The sequence below is a fragment of the Balaenoptera musculus genome, chromosome 3, assembly GCF_009873245.2.
Source record: "Balaenoptera musculus isolate JJ_BM4_2016_0621 chromosome 3, mBalMus1.pri.v3, whole genome shotgun sequence".
Classification (NCBI taxonomy): Eukaryota; Metazoa; Chordata; class Mammalia; order Artiodactyla; family Balaenopteridae; genus Balaenoptera; species Balaenoptera musculus.
This window is the reverse complement of record NC_045787.1, coordinates 32765442-32789918: the sequence shown is the minus strand read 5'-3', so window position 1 is coordinate 32789918 and position 24477 is coordinate 32765442. Positions and strand designations below refer to the sequence as shown.

General features: G+C 37.8%; 2 protein-coding genes across 2 annotated transcripts in view; both read right to left on the bottom strand.

Moving 5' to 3' along the window:
* C7 (complement C7) overlaps positions 1 to 15743 on the bottom strand; it is a 53026-nt gene extending 37283 nt beyond the window's left edge. Inside the window, exons 1-6 of the mRNA XM_036847247.1 lie at positions 15577 to 15743; positions 10123 to 10178; positions 8248 to 8323; positions 5146 to 5287; positions 3114 to 3261; positions 1971 to 2109 (exon numbers count right to left, since the gene is read on the bottom strand). Of these exons, the coding sequence (XP_036703142.1) occupies positions 1971 to 2109; positions 3114 to 3261; positions 5146 to 5287; positions 8248 to 8323; positions 10123 to 10178; positions 15577 to 15582 (567 nt within the window). The 5' untranslated portion in view covers positions 15583 to 15743. The remainder of the gene's footprint in view (positions 1 to 1970; positions 2110 to 3113; positions 3262 to 5145; positions 5288 to 8247; positions 8324 to 10122; positions 10179 to 15576) is intronic.
* Positions 15744 to 17495: 1752 nt separating this feature from the next.
* The window catches only part of CARD6 (caspase recruitment domain family member 6), a 41229-nt gene continuing 34247 nt past the window's right edge, over positions 17496 to 24477 (bottom strand). Inside the window, 1 exon segment of the mRNA XM_036847256.1 lies at positions 17496 to 17739. The gene's annotated coding sequence lies outside the window, so the exon portion shown is untranslated.

Below are 24477 nucleotides of genomic sequence, written 5' to 3'. Positions count from 1 at the left end.
GTCGTGAGGACTAAAATTACACAAATTGCCTAAAATAGTGCAGATGCCACAGGAAATATTCAAAAATTGGTAGCTATGATTATTTTTCAAGTCAGTTCCACTTTCTACTTTCATGATTCAATAACTCTTGAATGTAATTTAATTCCATTATAAGTTGGAGGTTGGTGGGTTTGCTCCTTATAATCAGAACTGCTTTCTGAAGATGACTAATTTTGGTAAACTAAAGCCCCTTCCTTCTGAATATCCTAATAGTTTTGGTTTACAAATTTGGGAGTAATCAGTAAGGAGGGCTGAACGGGAAATTTTTGAGCTCTGGGAAGATGGGAGGAAAGGCATGAGAGAGGAGATCTTGGAAGAGATGAGCAAGAAAGAGGCTAAAACAGGATGAGACCAGAAACTTCTTTTGGCTTAGGTTGTGGAAGGACAGACAATTTAAGATAGAGGATCTCAACTGTTTTTGTCGGAGGCATTGGCACTATGAGGTAGATAATCTCTCCTCTATGTTCCCTCTAAATCTTCAGGAATTTCCCCTAAAGCCATTACTGTTTTGTGTGAGTAGATTTTGTGTTGAAATCAATAAACAGGATGAGTTTAGGTGTGTAGGACAGAAACAGCCTGCAAGAAGCAGAAGCCTGCAGAGGAAACCTTGAGACCATAAACAAAATTTTAAAGTCTGGCAATATGGTTGCTGGCAAGGATGTGGAGCACAGGCCACTCTTCCACACTGCTGCTGGGGTATAGATTGGTCATATATAGGTTTTGGAAACTTTAGTAAAGTGTAACCTAAACATAGCCTACAAAGCAGCAATTCGAGTTCCAGGTGTCTGCACTAGAGAAGCTCTAGCTCATTTGTATGGAACTCATGCACAAGAATGTTCAAGGCATTTTCATAAGAAAAAAATAGAAACAGCAGTAAAAATGCCATCTACATCAGCATGAATAAACTTTAAAACTCTAATTTTGAGTGAAAGAACGATTCATAGAAGAATATATACTATATGATTTATCTATATAAGTGGCAAAGAACAAGCAAAACTAAATCACAAATTTTTCTTTAGGGACAAAGACTTATGGGATAAATATATACAGAAAAACAAGGAAATGATTAATACAAAATATAAGATAGTGGTTGCATGGGCAGTACAGGTAGAGAAGATGTGACAGAGAGAGGTAGATAGGAGCCTTTAAGTCACTGGTAATATTCTATTTCTTGAGGTGGGTGGTATGTAATACAAACAGGCATATATAGTCCTGTTTGTATTATTAGTTTTCTCCAAACTGCAAGTATATGTTATTCACAGCCTTTTGTACATATGAAATATTTCATAATTTTAAAAAAAAGCATTTTTAAGTAAGGTGACACTGTGGCAGTGGTTAGGAGACTATCACAACCAGTCATGAGCAGGGCCTTAGGTTTTAACACCCACACAGGGACAGACCATCAGGTTCTGGACCCACATGGAGTATGGAGTTCAAAATGAGACAATGGATATTTCAGCTTGAATGACACAAATTAAAAGTATTATTGCCTTATAACACAGATTTAAAGAATATATATTCTTAAATAGTGAATGTAACATAAAAGAAGAAGACTCACAGATATAGAGAACAAACTGGTGAAACGGGGGGGCAATATAGGGGTGAGGGAGTGGGAGGTACACACTACTGTGTGTAAGATAGGCTCAAGGATGTATTGTACAACACGGGGAATAGAGCCAATATTTTGCAGTAACTGTAAATGGAAAGTAAACTTTAAAAATTATATTAAAAAAATTTTAAGAATAAAACATTTCTTAAAAAAAGAAAATGTATTCTTTTTAAGCCTATATAAGACATTTCTAAGAATTGACCACATATGAGGCCACAAGTAAATTCTCAACAAAATACCAAAAAAATCAATATCATATAAATAATGATCTCTGGCAACAATTCACAGATTAGAAAGAAATCAAATCAATGTCATTAAGTACCTGGAATGTATAGGAGAGGATATTCCCACTCAGTCTGTAGAAATCTCTCCCATCCCCGCTAAACACCTTTCTGCATTGACCACCAAAACTTTTAGTGTTGAGGACTTTGTTCCTAAACTGGCCCGTGAGCGCATTGTAACTGTTTTTAAAAAAATGAAAGAAGAAAAGGCTGTTAAAAACCAGAAATACCACTTGCTGAAACAGGCATCATTAGAGAACTCTAGATATTCTTGAAATACATTAGTTAAACATCTCTGCGAGAACACAAATAAAAAGCCTCCTAAAGCACACTATGCATTACCCAACTCCCCCTGCTTGCTATAATGGCTAAAACTAATAGCTGGGGAAACCCAACATCCTTTTAGCCTAAGAACGTATTTAGGAAACACACAGCCCTTTTGTATCTATGGCAACAGCTGGTTTTGAATTGAATCTATAGATAAAACCAAACAATCAAGATTACTCTTGAAGAGAGAGAACTCTCTACAACGATTTACAACTAGTTGGCCTCTTAGCATGCTAACTGGTATACTCTTTAAAGTAATTTTACCATTTTTCCGTTAATGAATTTTATAGTAGTATAGAAAAATCACATCTAACTATCACTCTCAAAGAGATTATTTTAAAACCTTGAAACTTTAACTTGGGTCTGACCATAAAAGTTTTTCAGAATTCTTTTTAAAAAGGTTAGGAGGATTGCCTCAACTTCACTTGAAAGTTTAGGTGATTACTTTTCAGTCTGAGTGTTCCAACACACTTTCTCTCTTCTTCCGCTGCTCTCATTCTGTTGTCTCTTTATTCCCTTAAGTAGCCCCACATCATTGAATTAGTTCTCCCCCCTTCCCTCCCATAGCAGGACTGACTGGCCAGGTTTTCCCAGGTCTGAGGGGTTTCCTTAGATGCAGGACTTTCAGTGCCAAAACTGACAGTCCAGGGACAACTGGTCCCTCTGTGCTTTACCACATATACTTACAGGTATATAGATAGGAATTTTTAAATTGTTTCAGTATGTGGCAAAGAGCTCTAAGCAAAGTCTTGACTATTAGGTGATTTGTTATTAGACTTACCAAACCACAAACTAAAACACAACAAAATAAAAACTACAACCCATCGATGGGTACAGGAAGACACCCAACACCTTACCCATGTCCAGTAAGTTCTATGTTGGGAGGAGGTTTATCGAGGTCACAGGAAGGCCTGCTTTCTGAGTCCTCACACCTGTCTTCATCAGCACCGTCCTCTTCACAGTCAGAATCTCCATTGCAAACCAAAGATCTGCTGATGCACTGACCTGAACACAAGAAAAGCCACCACACAAAAATAAAAGACGTGAAAAGGAAAACGCTACCTGGGATCAAAAGATTTCACCCTGGACCCCCAACACAACACTGATACTCTAATGTGAGTTTGAGATAAACCCTCAGTGCCCAGGGAAGGACTGCTGATTATTCTGGTCCTCATTTTTCAACATGCAAATTGATTCTGACCTTGGCTGGACACAAGATTGAAAATAGAACCTGAATTCAAATTCCAGGCTCTCACCCATAGCCATCAAGCACTTTGTCTGAATTCTCCAAAATCACACAATGCCAATCAATCACTGGGAAGACAGATTGACCTCCTGCCCTTCAACTTTCCATCTCTCTTCTGTAATCACTGACCAAGATGCCAAAGTGCTGTCTTTCTTGGTGATTTAGATATATATGCTTTGAGAGCATGGGAACTGGATTAAAAGATTACAATTCAACATTTTTTTAGCACCTTCTCTGTTCAGGACACTCTTGGGTGTTGGGATACAAATATGAATAAAAAGGGTATTCACCAGGGTTTTCATATACTTTACAATCTAATAGGAAAGAGTATGAAGTTAGATCATTACAATTCAGCAATGTAATTGTTGTGATAGATATAAACCCAGGGTACCAGAAGCACAAGGAAGCACTAGAGGGTCCCAGATGATCTAGCCCCGGCCTCCCTCCTCAGCATTATATCCAACCATTCTCTTACTAGCTTCCTATGCCCTAGTCATACTGGATCATTTACATAAGTCAAAGGCCAACCTTTTTTGCCATCTCCACTGACTTTGCACCTACAGTTCTTCAAAAATCAAATCACACATTACCTCCTCTCAGAAACCACCCTTGCCCCACAAGCTACAATGTATGTCCTTCATCTGTGCCCTTATAGTATGCATGGCACAAAACTGTCCTGATAGCACATCCCACTATGCTGTCACTTGATTCAATGCAGCAAACATTTGTTGAGAGTCTACTATGTACCACACACTCCAGATGCAAAAATAAAATAAATATAATCCACACCTTCAAGGAGTTCAGTCTACCAAAAGATATCCAGGGCAACAAATACTTCAGATTACAGATGATACAATGCACATAGAGAACACAGAAAAGTGATCTGTTAAATAGCTCTATCAGTTGGGCATTTAGGGAAGGTCTCCCTAAGGCGGCATCATCTGATTTGGGTTTTGAAAGTACAATAGGAGTCTGACAAGTATTGTTGAAAAACATGTCTAACACAGGAAATATTTATGTACTATTTTGCCCATAAAACTTTAAGAATTTTGAGGGAAGAGGCTATGTGTTTCATTCTACATCCACAACCCTCATTTCTGTATCTGGAACATAAAAAGAATAATAAATGTTTGCTAAAAGTTGTTGAATTAACCTTTCTGCACAAATGCAACATAGACAATAGGTCAAATATTATTCAATCCAAAGCTGTTTCATTCCCCCATGCATAGAGATGACCCGTATTGCTCCTTGATTAACTAATTAGAGTTGCTTTTCTTGTAAACATAAAAATAATTTGGGCAGTAATATTGTTTTTGCCCAATTTCAGTCTTCATTCCAGACTCATTCTACATCTTCACCAAAAATGCAATGTCAAGAACTGCTTGGGTCTGTCAATAGCCATATTTCTTTTTCAAAGAAGCAAAGAGTATCCCCACCTTTATTACCAGATGACACCCATGCATTTAAAAGAATGATAGTTGAGTGTGCAACTAATATGCCAATAAAAATCCAACTGATTTGGGGGAAAATTAATTTATAGGCTAATATAAATGCAGTACAATTCAACAAATACATACTGAGCAAATTAAACAAATAGCATTTGAATTTACACTCTGCATGCCGAACCTATGGGAAGCAAATACCTGAAAAACACCTGAAACGTTCTCCACATCCCTCTTCTGTTGGACATCCTCGTGTAGGTTCACACGATTGTGGTTCAAAAGCACTTCCAACACAGGGATGGCCACCATACTGCCCATAAACAGCAACTGACCGCCTGCGAGTCTAAATACAAACCAAATAGCTTTTCAATATCTCCAGTTTCCTTTATCTGAGAAATAAAATCTGGGATAAATTAATACAATTGGAGAAATGATGTTTGTAAAATTGTTCTGGTGTACTACAGAAGTAAAGCCTACAAAATCAATGCACCCAAAAACCCACTTGTCTTTGAGTCCAGTGACACTTGGGTTATTATTTATAGAGCACTCTCAGTTATATATTTGCTCTTAGGGTTGAATGAAAAAAAAAAATTAGTGAATCTTTAAGAAAGTATGCTGGATAGACCAGATCACAATACAGAACGACTAATTTTTTGCCAAAGCAATGTACCAAGAGCTAATTAGAAAAGGTGAAGTGAATTTTGCTGGAGAAAGGGTAAGCATATTGGGAAGGGAAGTTAAGATGAACAGGAGTAAGGGAAATCTTTAGAAAAGTGGTAGTAATTAATTTGAGCTGAAACTTAAGTCTTCTTCAAGAAGGCAAGGTGAGGCAAAACAATCCAGAGAGACATATATGCTAACATGGAAGTCAAATTTACAAAACAGAAGCCTAAGTGGTCCACAGGTGAAGGTACATCTACAATGATACTTTACTGGACAACCAAAATTACTGACCTCTGAAATGGGAAAGATGTCAAAGGCCTATCTTAGGGTGGGGTGGGGTAGGAGGGGGTAGAAAAAAATTTGAGGAAATCTCTAAGGAAAATGAGAAAACTAATTCATCCTAAAATTCATTTACTCAATATGAAGACATGTATCTAATGTTTAAACAAAAAGAAAGATCTGCAAAATCCTTTTCCTCCCCAAAGGCAATCAAAGGTGCATCTTTTAAGCCTCTTCCTATACTCAACTCTTACCAGTTAATAAAAATGGACAAAATCTGAGATTCCAGAGAATTTAAACCTTGAGCAACAGGGAAGACTAGATATACAAACCAAAGTTGAATCTATTCATTCATCCTAAATTGGGACAAAGGGTCACAGATATGTAATTTGAACTCTGAGCAGGTTTGCAACAGCCTGGGGCTTTCATTGCGTCTAAGCAGAGGAGTCATAGAGGAGTATGAGTGAGGAATGGAACTCAGTACAGTTTCTTAGTAAGTTTTTAGTTTCTGTATTTAATTGATGAAGACACCTCTTATATGTGGCTTAGTAACATTGTGCTTTTCTGAAGTTCCAAAGCATAGATTGCGTTGTCGTATACGTAATGTTTTCCTTCTCCATAGACACCAGGATGACCTTGATGGCTGTCTGCTCTCAGGGTCTCATTCTCACCTGTCAAATTCTGATCTTATGACCCCTTTTTCATTTTCACTTGTCTTCTTCTGGATGAAAATTCTGTTTTTATAATCTAAGCATGATGACCTTCACTCAGAAAAATTACTCATATGAAAAATACCTTCTATCTACCTCTATTTAATGTTCTTTCTTAACTTGTTTTTAAATTATAAAAATTTTTTCTGAAGTTGGTGTTTGTTTGACTTTTGTTTTGTTATTCATGTACCTGTTTGCCTGTAATCAGAGTTGTCATCTAATAATATATTTGCCAGAAACCAAATCCTAGTTACTTGTGTAACTTGTTTTGTAAATATCCCTCATGTAGATACTAAATGAATGCTGGAAAATGAGGATAATGATGATGCTTCAAAACAGAAGTTATCTTCTATAATATGGTTCTGTTATTTTAATAATTTTAAAATGATTTTAAATGCACATTTTTATCTAAACTGAACCACCTTTAAAATATTTTACAAATATCAAATCATGTTGTACACCTGAAGCTAATATAATGTTATATGTCAATTGTATCTCAATACAAAAAAAAAAAATTTAGCCATTCAAATGTCCAGAACCTTTGAAACCAACATTATATTTTTGGAATTTATCCTAAGATGATTATCAGAAAAAAGACATATCTATGTGCAAAAATGTTCACTAAAGTTTTATTCATAATAACAAAATATATAAATAACCTAAATCTCAAACAATAGGAAGTGGATAAATAAGATTGGTATATACATATAATGGAACATAATTCAGCTGTTAAAATTCATGCTTATAGTATAATGTTAAGTTAAAATAGAATACAAAATCATGATCAAATAATCCTATTTTAAAAATCATAAGCACATAGAAAGAAAATAAATTGAGGAAACACCCAAATGCCAGTAAATAGAACTCTTATTACATTTTTTAAATGTACATTCATACAATAAAATGCCATGTAGCTATTCAAAAAGAATAAAGCAGATCTGTGCTTACATGGAAAAGAAAAGAAAAGAAAAGAAATTGAAAGAATAAATACTAAAATGCTGACATATTGGTTTTTTCTAAATGGTAGAATTATAAGTAGTGTTTTCTTTATTATATAGAAATAAACCATTTTATTTCATTTATAAAACAATAAATCATTTTCTCCAATGATTAATTTATAATAAGGAAAAAAAACCAGACATTTTTAGAAGTACTCTATAATCTCCCAGTCAAGTCTGGTATTTAATTTATATTACTTTTGTGTTAAACTTTAAAAATGTTTGACTTTCCATGGTCATTCACTATTAGTTAGGTAAAACGAAGCAGCTATTTTGCTACTCTTTAGTGTTTGTTTCAAATGAAAAGAAAAGTTGAATTCAGTAAAAATGAAATTTTGAATTATCTGCTAACTTCATTTCACGCTATTCTTATTTCTCTGATAGTGAAAGAGTTAGTGAGTTGCTTTTAGCGTCTCTCCTATGTATATTTCTAGGCTCAAATGTAAGATTTAGAAAAGTCCTGCAAGAAAAATGAGAATGCAGAAATTTTTTATTACAATATTAAGTATGAAATAAGTCATACTTTTTCCCTTCAAAATTACTAATTACATTTTCAAAAAATAAAACAACATTCAAAAGTTAATGCCATTGTGTCCACACCTAAGCTATTTCTACATATAAATAGTAAATACAAAGTTTTCACATGGTCCTACCTGAGTCTTGGTACAACCATTGCATTCTGACCAAGGGGCATAGGAAGCCCACTGGCAATTGACTGGCGAGGAGGCACTGTCATAGTGTCAAATTGTCCATCATAAAGCCGACAGAAAGGTAGGAGAGAAGACAAAAAATTGGCAAGAATAGTCAAAAATTGCTTCACGATTTTTTTCCTAAGAGTCACCAAGAGGATCCCAAAATATATAAAAATATATGTGGGAAGGACTCACTTTTTCAGAGATTTATTAAATATCATTTATGAAATATCTAGAATGTACCAGGCAATATTTAGACACTAGAGCTATAAACATAAAAGAGATAGGATACTAACAATTGGAGGGGAGGATGAAGACACAGATGTGTAAACGAATAATCATAACACAGTAATATAATCATGATCCTTTATACAGTATAGCTAATGAGATAGATTTCCTAATAGAAATGTGTACAGTATAATGCATTGTGGAAATACACATAAGAGAGTGTCCAAAGTTGGGAGGCTAAGTGAGAACATATAGAAGAAAGGTATTATGGCCTTTGACGGGATTTTGGACGATGAATTGAAGAGCTATACAGAAATTTAACTGAGAGACAACAAGCTCTAAAACGACCATATGAGAAGTAGGAAACCAAAATCTGGCAAAGGCTAAATGGACAAGAATTTAGTTTAACGTGCTCCCCCTGTTTATTTAGGTCACTTCTCAAGCACACACCCAAGTACAGTAGGGTCAAGTTGAGCTCAAAGAATTCCACCCAAATAAAATACATGTGGAAAATGGCAAGTTGACTCTCTTACAATGCTTAACTCTGGCTGTGTCCAAGAGGTCATGTTGCTTAGTCCAAAGAGATTAAGGAAGCCTTACCTAAAACCACACTTCACAAGGGGTAGAGGAACCAGGACTCCTGATTTCTGGACTTTGAGTACATTCCTAATCTGGGAGACATCTCAGGTCAAGGTGATTCCTGCTTAGTTAAGCATAGCACTGCCAGGTGCTGCAGATAAGGAGTCCCGTTTGTGGCTCAGGTGCCCTCATGGGGCTAATCTTGCTAACCTGTAGTCTTGATATGGCATCAGTGATCCAAATGCCTTAGTGTTTTTGACCTTTAAACAGTCTGAACTTAATGCTCTGTGTCTATTTTGTCTCCCAGAGACAGGCAGAGGCCTTCCCCAAACACCGAGGCTTAGGAAGGGAAGCTCGCTTGGCCTCACCTCCTCTGTGCCCCCTGTCCAGTCCCCTCACAGAGCCCTTATCACACCTGCATTGAAATCAACTCTTTCAAGATCTCAATCACCCCCTCTACTCTCAGTACCGTCTGGGTCCTCTGTGTCCCAGTCACTGGCACAACTCCAGACACATGTTCTGACAGTTCGATGAGGTAAACCGACCTGGTCCTCTCCCATCAGACAGTGAAAGCAAAGCAAGGCCGTGAGTAAATGACGCTGGCTTTTTTCCAGGTCTCAAGAGCCGATAAACCTATTTTCTTAAAAAAAAAACTCTCAACTTTTAAAATCCCAAAGACTATTTTGCAAAGATTACATTTAAAAATCAAATTCTGCTCTAAGATGTGTAAGTCAGCTGCCATTCCCTGAATTGCAGGTAAAACCATGATACTGGGAGAAGCAGGAAACCTTGAGGTGTTTATAGTCTTCAGGTTTCTTCCTTACAGGGAATAAAATAAAGTAAAATAAGAATAAGAATAAAACACACTTTCTCTATAATTGCCTTTTCTAAAAAAGGGAAAGAAAAAAAGTGTTGAAGGGTTAAACAAGCTCAGGCTGCAATGTAAAAATCAGACCATACTTAAGAATTTCCTTAAAATAAAAGAAATAATTGTTAATGATTTCCACACATAATCCAAAAAATTCTCACCTTGAAAAAACTTGGAACTCTCCTATAAATCCCACCAAGAAGAATAAACTTATTGCCTAGGAGGGGGAAAAAAAAAACAATAAAGCAATATTTTAGTTAGCATTGCTTTAATGAGTCAAAAGTGAATACATTTGTACAAGTCAAGATTTGTGAGTTGGGAATAGAAAGAGTGAAAGAACCATGGAGAAGCCTCGATGATTCTGCTTGACTTTTAAGTTTTCATTTTAAATAAAAATTTAATGCAATTCTCTTTTTTTAAATTTTTTTGGCCGCATTGGGTCTTTTGTTGCTGCGCATGGGCTTTCTCTACTTGTGGAGAGCAGGGGCTACTCTTCGTTGTGGTGCGCGGGCTTCTCATTGCGGTGACTTCTCTTGCTATGGAGTGCGGGCTCTAGGCATGCGGGCTTCAGTTGTGGCATGTGGGATCTTCCCGGACCAGGGCTCGAACCCGTGTCCCCTGCATCGGCAGGCAGATTTTCAACTACTGCGCCACCAGGGAAGTCTCTAATACATTTCTCTTGAGTTCACCTCCCACTATTCATTTCTGGAAAGACAACTAGGGGCTAGGTGATGTCATTGACAAATAAATTGAAAAGACTCCCTAGAGTTAAATGTTCATGAACATTTCTTTAGGGTCCCATCATCTTTTAATTCCTTACTCCACTCTCCTCTCTAACGTTGGTACCCATGAGGACACCAGAGAAGAGAAAGCCTGGAAAGAAGAACAGTTCCAAGGGCTGAGAAGCTAAAAGAGAAATAGCTTCCTAAATGGAAAAATCAAAAGTGGAGGTACATTCCTAGCCAGAGGTGCCGTGATGATCTTCACAATCCTTAGTTCTGCGCGTGGTTCCTTCAGCCTTTAAAACACCACAGAGGCCCTTTATAATCACATTCAGGTGATAGCAGCAGCCTAAATATTGAGCATCTGACAGGTTATGAAATTTATGTGAAATGTGATTACATTTTGTTTGAAAATCAAATGTGTATTGAAAACAAATCTAGAAAGAAACATAGCAAAGGAGAATAGTTCATTTCTGGTTGTGAAATCATAGGTGACTTTTATTATTTTATTTTCATTTCTATGTATTTTCCTACTTTGACAACTGAAGGTGAAAGGAAATACAATTCAAATCTGTACTGGAGACTCTTTAAGAATATCAAACACATTCAATTCATAACCCAGTAAAAAAAAGTCCCTAAATCATCTTACCTCACATTTTACCAGGCCAATGTTCTTTCTCTTCTCTTGATCTCCCCAAACCTCTTTTCTCTCAGGGTAGCTGTGGAATGGCTTCCCAACATTTTTTCCAGACCCTTCTACTCACCTTCCTAGATCACCCATCCTCTTATTAGGTATCTTTTTTTCAGTTGTAAAATCCTAGTTGCCTTCTTCTGCCTTTTACAGCCTTACAGATTTTTTTAGCCTATAATCTGATTAACATAATCAAAAGGGCAGAGAGGTACCAACAGCTGTGGGCACCCTGGAAATGTGAACAACGGTGGGAGAGGCTATGAATACTTTTCTGATTTTTCAACAAACACGTGAAGCACATAATGGAAAGCAACACCTTTTAAACGTTGTTTTTTTTTTTTTTTTTTAAATATAAACTGCAGTGGGTTTTTTCTTTTCAACAATATGTCTTTTTTTGTATTATGTAAACTCATTTTTCCTGCCCTTGGGCCAGCCTATCTCATAGCTTTATTAGTCACTCCCAGGCGTTCTGGAACAATCTAACAGTCAAATTGCAATGTATCATCCAATTTTAAATGTCTATCCTACTCCCAGGTCCTGCGGGAGGGGTGGGGTCCACTTCGAAATTCCTCTGCTTTATTCTCCTTCTTCTCTTCCCCACCTTCCCAAGATGCCTGTCTTCTTCAGAGTCAGAGCAGCAGGAGTGAGAGGGGTAAGAGCCAAAAGGATCTTGCTTGCCCGATGCAGCTGGAGTCTAGTGATGGTAAATCAGGGTGTGTTAGATGTTTGAATGCCAATTCTTTATCTCTCATGGTGTTTTTGTCATTGTTTGGATATCCTTCCTTTGGGAATCTACAACCACTGTTCTCTGGCACAAATGATTCGTCTCTTTGTTCAGCTCTCTTGAGTCTCACCAGTGCCTGCTTCCTGATGCTGTCTGCTGGGGTTGCTTCATCCTGCAGGCGTCTACCAGGCAGAGTCCCTGACAACCCAAGTCTGGCCCCTTTCTAAAGGTCCACATCTGGTCCATGGGATACCTGCACCCATCCTTGTCCTGTCAAACTCTGGATGTCAGGATGTAACCAATACTGCTGTGTTGACTTACTTGCTAACCACAGGGCAGTGAACCAGCCTATGCCTTTAGATTTTCTCAAACGTGAGTAGGGTATCATTCCCTATACATCCTCATGCTCCAAGGGACACAATATTGCATACTTTTGAGGATGGAGATGGCCAAAGGGTCACCAAACAAATTTAGGGCTACTCTTTTGGTACTGCAATAATACTGCATTTAATGTACAATATCTCACTTTAAAATGTGAGGGTACTGAGCACCTATTATTATTGGCCTTTGACTCTCATGCAAAACAGGCATCATGAAAAAATCCATTTTAACATTCTATTACATATTTTTTTAAATGTCAACGAAGTTTTAAGGGATATACTTTTTCATCAGAAAAGATAACTTTGCCACCATCCTCCTTGTATACATATTATAACCCATGAAGATCTGCTTATCACAAGTTCATGAGTTATACAAGCTGAATCTCTTAACCAAAAGAATGTCTTGAAAATTTGCTAGCTGGGTACCTGAAAATGAAGCAGTTATCATTCCTTGCCTTTGGAAAGAGTATCTCATCAAATGGACAAGAGAGAACAATTACAAATTAATAAACAAATTAATGACAGACATAGACATACAACTGAGTTAACTCTATAAAAGAATTGCTTCGTTGAAAAGATATCATATCTTTGCAGTGTGTAATGTAGCTAAGCTGGGACTACATTTCCCAGAATTCTCTTCTCTTCTTTCTTATGACTGAATGAGCATTAGCTCTACCTCCTTCCTCTAAAGTGTTCCAGCTACAACCATTGTCTCTATGCTTCTAATTTCTCCACATCTGGTCCTTTACATTTGTCTGTTGAATCATGAGCCCATTTGAGGTAAAAAATAAAATATTAATTTCTGTAGCATACACTGGGTTCCAAATATCCAAATTCCAAGAGAAAAAAGTATGGAAAAATCAAATCTAATTTCTTAACATGCCCTAATTAATATCTTGATCAATAAATTTAGAACATAGGGCACCAAACAGATGAAGAAGAAGGTAGATTTTAAAATCAATTTACTTACATCTTTATCAGAAATAGACATCAATTTGCAACACTTCTAATGATAAAGAAATGCAAAAGGGCACAATAATATGATTTGAGTACTTTGTAGTCATTAGAAGCACGTTATAGATTGAACAATGACAGGAGAACATGCTTATGATATAGTGAGTAAAAAGATTCAGATCCAGATTGATAGCAATTTCATAAAATATATTTTGTACATGTTCATATAAAAGTCTGAAAAGAAATAGATTAAAATGTTAATAGTGGTTATCTCTGAGTGGAGAAATAATCGATATTATCTTCTCTTTGAACTTATTTTTGCCAAGATGGTAGTATTATAATCTGGAAAAAGACATTTTTTTAAAGGCACAAACACCATCACAGTATAATTGACAGAAGACAGCTGATAACATCAGATCAGCTCTGGGTGTGGCGAGGAAGCAGAAAAGCCCTCATCTGAGACATCACTGTGCCTGACCACACCCCAGCACCATGTGAATCATGCTTTAGGTTTACAAACCCCAGGTTCATCTCAGTCCACGGAAGAGAAAGTGAAGGTCTGGACCACAGCCAGCTCAGAGGGAAACACTTTTTGCTCTAAAGCCCTGAAACACTTCAGACCCAATTATCTCCTATCCAAGGGATACAAAGAGAATGAAAAGAATTCTGGGACCACCTCTCTGAACTTAGTTCACATGAATGGGGGGTGGGGGGCGCGGGGTAGAAAAAAGAATACTCCCTCTTAAAAGGCCAGACCTGAAAACCATTTCTAGTGGTCTTCATAGCCTAAGTTTACCTTCTCCGAAACGTATCACAAAAGCATACCCTTCAGATTTACTGTAAAAATATGAATCTCTACTTTCAAATATAGGTGAGAACTCTGCATGCAACTCACAAAGAAATCATTTCTTTATTTGTTGATATTTTATCAACCAACTGAAAGATAAAAGTAAATATGTTACCCCAGCAGAAAAATGTCATAATAATCAATGATCCATCTTTAAGCACAAAACAATTATTAAGTTGTCTCATCATAAAATAAGTAAGGAAATTGATTGATGGTTAATACAAATATTAGGAGAAAGTATACTAGCTAGATGACTCTAGGAAATGTATCCTATTCTTTTTGAGCTAACAAACATTTTAAATTTTTAAGTAAAAATAAAAGACAGAGTGATAGAGATTAGATTATATCATAATTCTAACTTTGTATGGTTACTTGACGTTCTAGCATCATAACATTAAACAAATTAACTTTATGATTTGTGTGTAATTTTCAATAACTTAATTACATGTAATTTCACCCATGAGTTACTCGAGACCCACCTCTCACTCCGCCTCCAAAGCCCCTGGAAAGTGAGCGTAGATTCAGTATTGCAAATCGGTGGCATAGTGATGACAAAAGCAATCTAGCAGCTGACAGGGCTGAGAAATTATTGTTCCAGCATTGTAATGTAAAATTTTTAAAGTTTAAATACAAACGTCTGCAATAATAAAATTGTAATAGCAGGTTCAACTTATTTTTGCATCCCAGAATTCTAGTCTATGATAGTGATTTCTGTCTTCAGTCTTGCATTTTTTTTTCTTAACATTTGGCCATTTTCCATTAGACCAATATGTGTTTTTGGTAAACCTTTAGTTTCATTCCATTTATCTGTATCTTCTACTCTTACAAGCCTTATCTTCTCATCCAGATTCCAAACTCTAAAGTTTCAAGTCTCCAAATTCACTTTTCTATGAAGCTCTTAGATAAGTCAGATCAAGGGGGTTCATTGCATGACTCCAAATCAAACAAACGAAATCCATGGGAGAGCATTTTTCCCTAAGGAATAACAATTGTATTATTGTATTTTATTTCTTAATGGCTTTCTTGGGACTTTCATAAACATTGTCTCCAATCTCTGATTCCCAGACCTCTAAACCAATAAATTAACTGCAAGAAAAGAAAAACAAATTCACTTTGGCTGAATTGTTAACTATATTTAATTAAGGATTTTTTTAAAGTCACCCTCGGAGACTTCTCTTTCCTATTTTCCCATGTATTCTCATTTTTTTTGTTTTTTTAGGTTTTTTTGAGTTATTTAAGTTAAGCCTTACTCCCTTTTGAGTTAGCTTCGTTCACAAAAATAATGAAGTTATCTTACCTTCATGTTTGGGAAAACATTCAGGGCAGAAGACAGAAGGAAAATTTCCTCCTCCAGTGCCCAGTGAATTTTCAACAGGAGGAAGAGCCCAGCAGTCTACTCCCCGCCTGTCTCTCCCTGCTGGGGATTCACTTGGCACTCATATATAGAGCAAGTGGTTCCAAGACTTAGCTGTGACCCCAACCAGGTTCTCTGGGGACACGGAGAGCCTGCCCTGTACTTAGTCTGTGTCTTGAAACCAGATGCATCTTATCAATTTACCCAGGCCTTAGCTACAGTCAGCTGGGACTGTTTGGAAGTGTAGTTCTGAGAAAACATCTGTAAATCAAGAAAAGCAGCAAATGTTCTCACTTCAGTGTTTAAGTGATTTTCTACCAAAGGAGACTCTGTGTAAGGCAAGGGATAAGCCTCCTTCCTGTTTCAATCTACCACGCTAAGCAGATGTTTTCATGATTCTCTAAAAGGGTGTTATACAACAGACTTTGAGATTAAACACTTTGTGGAAGAAAAAATTTAAATGCAATTCTGTCACTCAAAATGTAAATGGAACATTCTGGAGTGGAATCCCCCCAAAATATATAATATCCTAACACAATATAATGCACATCCCTTCATGCTTAACTTTCAAAGAATGATCAAAAAGAGCATGTTTTTTTGCAAACATATTTAAAGGCATCACTAATTTCCCCAAGAACAGCCCTTAATCCTATGATATTCAGATCACTCTGTTGGAAAGTTCTTGTCATGGTCATCAACCATGTCTATGTTCTCTTCTTCAGTTGCCTTGTCTTATTCTGCCAGATCCTCACTTTCCATGGCTTTCCATTGATTCTAGCACTTCTCCAACATCATTTTCATAGATTTCACGAAAGGTTGCATTTTTGCAAGATTTCAGATTTTCTATTAAAGTTGAGCTACAGTTTTTTGGGTTTTTTTTTGGTTTTGGTTTTGGTTTTTTGTGAGCTACAGTTTTATTTGCATGGTTTGGCCAAATATTCTGAAACTTGCTGTTAGGGCATTATGGGTAGGAGTGACATAAGTGTGAAGTAGGAAAGGAAATTTGAACTGAGAGTAATTTTATAACTAAACATTCCATTCGTGAATATTTACCAGTTTTAATATTTTTTCTTTTTATATCCAAAAAATTTGAATAATAAAGAAAGACCCCCCCCCCTCCATTTATAAATTAATGGTGGTCTTCCAGAGGCAAAACTTCCACATCTTTTGTGCAAACTGTTAGTGCTCTGTGTGGGAAAAAAATTTGCCACAGAGAAGATGATGTCTGATTCCTGAAAGAGTTCTTTTTTTTAATTCGACTCCAGTTGCATGAATTCCAGATGTCATGGACTCTCCTTAAGCACTCAATGTACAATTCCACATTCAGTGGCTGTCTTAGTTTGGGTTCCCCCAGAAGCAGATCTGAGACAAGAATTCAATTGCAGGACTTCCCTGATGGCACAGTGGTTAAGAATCCGCCTGCCAATGCGAGGGACACGGGTTCAAGCCCTGGTCCGGGAAGATCCCACATGCCGCGGAGCAACTAAGCCCATGCACCACAACTACTGAGCCTGCGCTCTAGAGCCCGTGAGCCACAACTACTGAGCCCACACACAACAACTACTAAAGCCAGCACACCACAACTACTGAGCCCACCTGCTGCAACTACTGAAGCTCGCGCACCTAGAGCCCGTGCTCCGCAACAAGAGAAGCCACCATTGCCACAACTAGAGAAAACCCACACACAGCAACAAAGACCCAACGCAGCCAAAAATAAATAAAATTAAAAAAAAAAAAAAAAAAAGAATTCAATTGCAAGTGGGTTTTTTTTTTTTAGTTTTTTTGGTTTGGGGGTTTCTTGTGTGTTGGGGGTTGTTTTGTGAAGTGAAGTGATCCTAGAAAGCACTGCTGAGGGATAAGAAAGTGAGACTGGGAAGGAAAGGAAGTCAATAAAAGGTACTTTAATATGCAAGAGACTGAGGCAATTATAGCTCAGTCCCAATGAGGAAATCTGGGAGACATTGAAGAGCATGTCACAGAGTTATTCCAACGAGGGGGTAAGGCTATATTTACCAGCACCCTGTTTATCATTGTTTAAGGGTGGCTTCTGGACTCATCAACTCTCTGACACTTCCAGCTTGAACTGGAGGTAGGTTGAGAACACATCTGTAGCCAGGAAAGAAAGAAAAAAAAGACTTCCAGTAGAAAGTTGCTGGTATTTTCAGTATTTGCAAGATATAGGCAGGACACCACCAGCACCTGCCACAGTAGTTTTTCCATTCATTCACGCATGCACTCATTAATTTGTTCATTCTAAATTCAACAAATACTGACAAAGGTTGCATAATATGATAGGCTAGGGGCTTTGACAGATGGGAGGCTTGAGCAACATCCTTCTTTATTTTCATCATTTACATGCTATAAAGATCATAGTAGCCCATTTATAGAGTTTCCTTAGTCTAGAGGATGAGTCAGACACATACAGATGTATCTGCGATAATTTAGAACTTGCATTGTTTGGCTTCCAGAGATTGTATGCCAGAAATTAAATCTAAAAAGTTTACAAAAACTTCCTTTCACGAAGTGCTTTGCACTTGCCCCTCTCCACAGCTTTGCTCTCATATGAACAGTGTTTTTTCTTTCGGGAATTTCAATGGAGGAGCCATTGGAACAAAGGTTTCAAATATAGGTGGGAGCCACACTGTGGGAAATTTGACTGCCGGAAAAAGTTGTGTAGACTTTATTCAAAGGACAATGGGAACTTGCTCACTGGAAGTTTTAAGGAAAGAACCAAAGTGATGTTTTAGGATGATTTAAACACTGGTAGTGTGCAGGCTACATGGAAAGGATAAGGAGGGGAAACAGGAAGTGTGATTTGGAATTTATTTCAGTAATCAGACAAGGGGCAATCAAGGCCTCATTTGAGAAGAGAAAGACGAAGGACCAGAGGATTCACCAGACTTAGTGATTAAACATAATCACATATCAGATTGACTGAGAAAACTGGAAGAATTTAAGAACAAATTAATGAAGGAGGGAAATAGGAAATTGATGAGAAAGAGGTAGTTTTAGAAAAGGGACATTTTTATTTTGAAGAAAATATCCAACACATAACTGGAAACGTAGATCTCTTTGGGACAAAACATCTTGGCATGAGGGAGAGAGTTTACAGAAGAAGGAAAACCAAAACAATTAATCATCAAGCCAATTGAGAGGAATTTCAAGGAAAGGCCAGTCAACAAAGACAAGTGCCACATGGAGGTCAAAGAGAAGTATTAAGGGAAGACCACACCACACAGCAATTAGAACATTGTGGATAAACTGAAGGCAAAGTTTCCCCACAGATTTTCCACTCTAGTCCTACAAGACAATTCAAGAAGAAATAATTAATTTCGTGGTTGAATGAGTGTAACAAGCTGTGTATGTTATAGAGCAGGGTTTCTCAATCTCTGAATTGCTGACCTTTTGGGCTTGATCAGTCTTTGTTGGTGGAGTGGGGGGGGTGCAGGGCGCTGTTCTGTGCGTTGGAAGACGGTCAGCAGCATCACTGGTGTCTACCCATTCGATGGCTATAACACCCTTCCCCAGTCAGGACAATCAAAAATGTCTCCAGACAATGTCAAATGTCCCCTGGAGGCAAAATCACCACCCTCCACTGAGAACCACTGTTAGAGTATCTACCCCTAGCAAATGCCCAGACTTAGATTCACAAAGCGCAATGCACAGGGTAATGTCAATTAAATGTTCTGAAAGTTCTACAGCAAGTAAAACTTCTTTAAACTTTTTCAAACCAGAATTTCCCAAATTCATGTGACCACAGAACTTGTATTTTCTTTTCTTTTTCTTTCTTTTTTTTTTTTAATTAATTTTTTATTTTTGGCTGCGTTGGGTCTTTGTTGCTGCGCACAGGCTTTCTCTAGTTGCGGCGAGCGGGGGCTACTCTTCCTTGCGGTGCACGGGCTTCTCATTGCGGTGGCTTCTCTTGTTGCAAAGCATTGGCTCTAGGCGCACGGGTTTCAGTATTGTGACACGTGGGCTCAGTAGTTGTGGCTCGCGGGCTCTAGAGCGCAGGCTCAGTAGTAGTGGCGCACGGGGTCAGTTGCTCCGTGGCATGTAGGCTTTTCCCAGACCAGGGCTCAAACCTGTATCCCCTGCATTGGGAGGAAGATTCTTAACCACTGTGCCACCAGGGAAGTCCCAGAACTTGTATTTTTAACAACCCCCAAAACTGGTACATGTGCCAGGCTTTGGCAAATTGTGTCTGAGCCAACACTGAATCAGTAGAAGGGGAAGCAGATTTCTGCCAGACTGTGGAAGAGTCTGCAAGGACCCAGCCCTCTCCCCTTCTCCTGCAGAGACACACTCCCTGTTCCCCACTAGTCCCCACTTCCTGAAGTAGCACTTCAAAAACTGTTACTGTCCCCAGACCCTAATGAAACTGTTAGACCACTGATGATATCAAGAAGCTGTTCTGGTCCATCTCGGAGAGATACTAGAAAACATTTTAACAAGCCTATTTCATTTACTAGTTATTTTGTTTTGTTCTGAATTGTTCCAACAGATTCCACTTATTCTGGGGACATCCGAGGCACACACTGGAGAAGGATAAATCCTCCTTTTTTCTGTAAAGTCTGACAAGGTCAGAATTGAAACCGCCAGAGGTTGGAGTAAAGAAGCAACAGCACCCCCTAGTGGCAAGTATGCTCCAGTCCCTTGAGTTAAACAATAGCACTACGCTCTGGAGTTAAACTACTCAGAGGGAATGAGAAACATGGAATCTTCTTAGGCTCCCAGTCAAGGGCTTGTTAAGCTAATAAGTACTCCAGATGGTATCTCTTTTTCCATTAAATTGTCACTGTGTGAATAGTTTGAGAAAGAAAAATGGCTGCTAGGCAATGACTTAGCTAAAGGAAGATTTCAGCAAAATAATTATTGTTAATGCTTTATCATTACCCCTAAATACTGTGATTTGTGCATTAATTTAGAGTGAGGTCACTAGATGAGTATCCTCTGCTGGCATCAAGTTCTTCTTAAGAATGTTGTTTTAGGTTTAAATAGATTAAGACGTATGAACAGGGCTTCACACTTCCCTTTTAGGCAAGCTGTCCTTGTCCTTTACAACACTGGACACACCTTTGCCCTGGTGGTCCTGATGGCTGCAGATGGCAAGGATCAAATGACAATCAGGAGGCGATAAGACATTTTGTCATGATGGTTTTCAATAGTGGCAGGCACTTGCTAAATTTAGGAGAGGACCTGGATATTTTTGGGTTTCTAGCTATCATCTGGGTTTTTCAGTTCTTTGCAGTATGTGGCAGGAGCCTGCAAGTCTAAGAAACATTTCATTTGGTTTATATTTGAATGAAGTCAAACAGCTCTGAGAAAGCAGATAAGAAATGCAAAGATTTCCGTGGCTCTATAACTGTACTGGGTAAAATCCTGCAGAGGAAGTGTGAATATCAAAGGGCAAGGTCATTTATTTGATCTTCACTTTAAACTTGTGGTGCCCAAGTAAAAAAAGGTGGTTTTTTTTTTTTTTCTCAGACTAAGACTTCAGCATATTATACTAAAATGAAAAAATCAATCACTTTCAGAAAAATGTCAGTCTGCCCCATAATTTTAAACATTACCTCCTTAAACTGTCTTTAAACAGATATATTTTGATATCAGATTCATCATTACATACTTCACAGGTCAAGAAAGAGTAAAGAATGAGTGGTGGAAAGGAGTAAAATCCTGAATTGTACAAATTTTTCAAATGTTTGTGATAAAATCTTAGAAACCAATGGAAAACAGTTATAAACACATAACTAGAGACTTTTCCTTAAAAGTAGGACTTTCCCCAAAAGCAATAAAGGGTACTAATTTGTGTTTCACTAGTACAAATATGTGCTCTAAAGGTTGACAGTCTTTGTTCAAATCTTGAGCAAGTTGCTTAGCCTCTTTGATCCTCTTGTTTCCTTATCTGAAAAGTGGAAATAATACTATCTAACTCAAAGGGTTGTTATATTAATGAACCCGAGTAAAGCAATTAGCACAGCACCTGGAATATAGTAAGCTTAGTCCAATAAATGTGAGCTAGCATACAAAAGATTAGAGACAACCCAAATATTCATCAGCAGTGGATTGGTTAAGTAACTTGTACAGTATACACATTAAAAGAAATATTTTGCAGCTATTAAAAAAAACTGAAGAAGTTTTCTATGCACTGATATGGAAAGATCTACAAAATACACTGTTAAGAAAAAGAAAGATACAGAACAATAAGTTACTTTGGAGTTAAAAGGATGAAGGAGAATAAGAATACATTTGGGGGTATTTGGGGGGAGAGGGGTTCTCTGCACCATCCCCAGGTGCGATGGTGCTTCTCTGGGTTTGTGGGGCTCACTGGGTGCCCAGGGAAAGTCAGGAGCAGAGCTCGGCACCAGCTGTGGAAGTGGGCTGCGCTTCAGTTTGGTCTATGTACCCAGATGATTTTCATCCACCTTGGGTAGTTATCCCCTTTGATAATCAGCACTGCTATATGTTATATATGAAAGTTGTTAAGAAAGTCCATTCTAAGAGTTCTCATCACAAGGAAAAAAAAAATTTTTTCTGTTTCTTTAATTTTGTATCTATATGAGATGAGGGATGTTCACTAAACTTCTTGTGATAATTATTTCATGATGTACGTAAGTCAAATCATTATGCTGTACACCTCAAACCTATACAGTGCTGTGTATCAATTATATCTTAATAAAACAGAAGAAAAAAAGTTTAAACAATTGATTCAAAAAGAATACTTTCATACTTTGTATTTGCATGAAGAAACTCTGAAAGGATACATGAGAAACTAATAAAAATTATTATCTGACAGGGGATACATGGAGAAGGGGACTAGGTTGTCGACTGAAAAAAAAACCGCGCAACCTATAAGTGGAGAATTGTGTTTTATTCAGAGGATCTTCCAAGGGCTTAAGCCTGGAAGACAGCCTCCCAGAGCACTCTCAGGCACCGCTCCAAGGAGGCAGGCGGGAGCCAGGATACACAGGAGTTTTGCAACAGAAGCCAGAGAGCTGGAACATCAAAAGATTACTGTTAACGAAGAAAACCAGACATCTCAAGTTATTGAATTTAGCGCTGTTCTGTGTATGGGAAGATGCAAGAGTCTGGGCTCACTGAAATCATTCCTTTGTCATGCACCTTAGCTATCTAGGGCCAGTATCCTGCTTTTCTCCATCCTGAATCCCCTCAGGGTGCACAGTTGGGGGTGATTGCAGTGGCTGCAGGCTTGGTGGCTGCAACATCCTTTGTTTACTGATAACATTTTTCACCCACCAGGTGAAAAGATGGAAACAGGTTAGATGGAAAAAGAGATGGAACTAAGACTTTATACCTTATACTAGCTTATATTTTTAATATGTTAATGAATGCATTACTTATTCACAAAAGAAATTTTAAATTATTTAATTTTATTTTGTTAGCTGCTATTACTTTTTTATTCACAGTGCAATAAGATGAGCATCCTAAAGATGCTCTGTCTTTTGTATGTCTGCTTGTTTGTTGGTTCTTTTGTTTGAAGGAACCGGAGTATATTGTGATGATACACAGAGCCGTGATAGAAACAGGAATCTTACTGAAATGCTTCATGGGCACCAGGGACAAAAGGATGGTCTGGATGCAAGGTAGATCTGGTGATTCATAGATCTTCACTTTAATGCACTGCTGGTATAGTTCCTTGATATTTACATGGCCGTGTTTCCAATGTATGCTCTTTAACAGTGAGCATGTGGGACTTCCCTGGTGGCGCAGTGGTTGAGAATCCGCCTGCTAATGCAGGCGAGATGGTTTCGAGCCCTGGTCCGGGAAGATCTCACATGCCCGGGAGCAACAAAGTCCGTGCGCCACAACTACTGGGCCTGCATGCCACAATTACTGAAGCCCACGCGCCTAGAGCCTGTGCTCCACAACAAGACAAGCCACCGTGATGAGAAGCCCGCGCACGGCAACGAAGAGTAGTCCCCTCTCACCTCAACTAAAGAAAGCCCGCGGGCAGCAGCGAAGACCCAATGCAGCCAAATATAAATAAATAAATAAGTAAATTTATTTAAAAAACAGTGATGGGGATATATGTATATGTATAGCTGAATCACTTTGTTATAAAGCAGAAACTAACACACCATTGTAAAGCAATTATACTCCAATAAAGATGTTTAAAAAAAAAAAAGTGAGCATATGAGTGAAGTGCACTGATGGTATGTATTTAAATATACATATAGATGTAATAAGTTACTTGTACTCGTAAAGAAATTAGTTTCTCTCCCTTCTTGCTCCTTCTTCAGCTTCTACTAGTATGAACCTGCTTCTTGGGAGAAAATGTGGCTTGCCAGAAAGACCATCAGACAAATCTTGTCTCAAATGTAGGCTTTACTGTTTGCTATCTGAGCTATCCTCTTCAGCTTCAATTTTCTTACTTACAGGATAATGAAACCTTCTTTATAGGGTCGATGAAATCAAGATATATAAAATACACACTGCAGCATCTTGAACACATATAGGTTTCCACACCCTCCCCACCCATGGGCAATAAGTGAGTTTTTAAAATATATGCATAAGCAAATATGAGCCAAAGAAAAATTTTAGCCAATATTTTTAGCAGTTTATCCAAAGATATTCCTCCAGTGATACACAGTTTGGGTGTCAGTCTTCCTGAGAATAATCAAATCAACTTACAAACATTCAGTCCAGAAGGAACCTGATTAATAATTACCAGGGAGATTACCAACTATCTGACATTAGATTCTTATGAGTCTGTGAAGATAGTTACTGGGGAACCTAGGGCTATTTTACTGGTCTAAGTTTACATGATCTAAAATGAGAATGTACAGGCTTATTAAAGTATCAAGACCCTTTTCTTTAGACTGA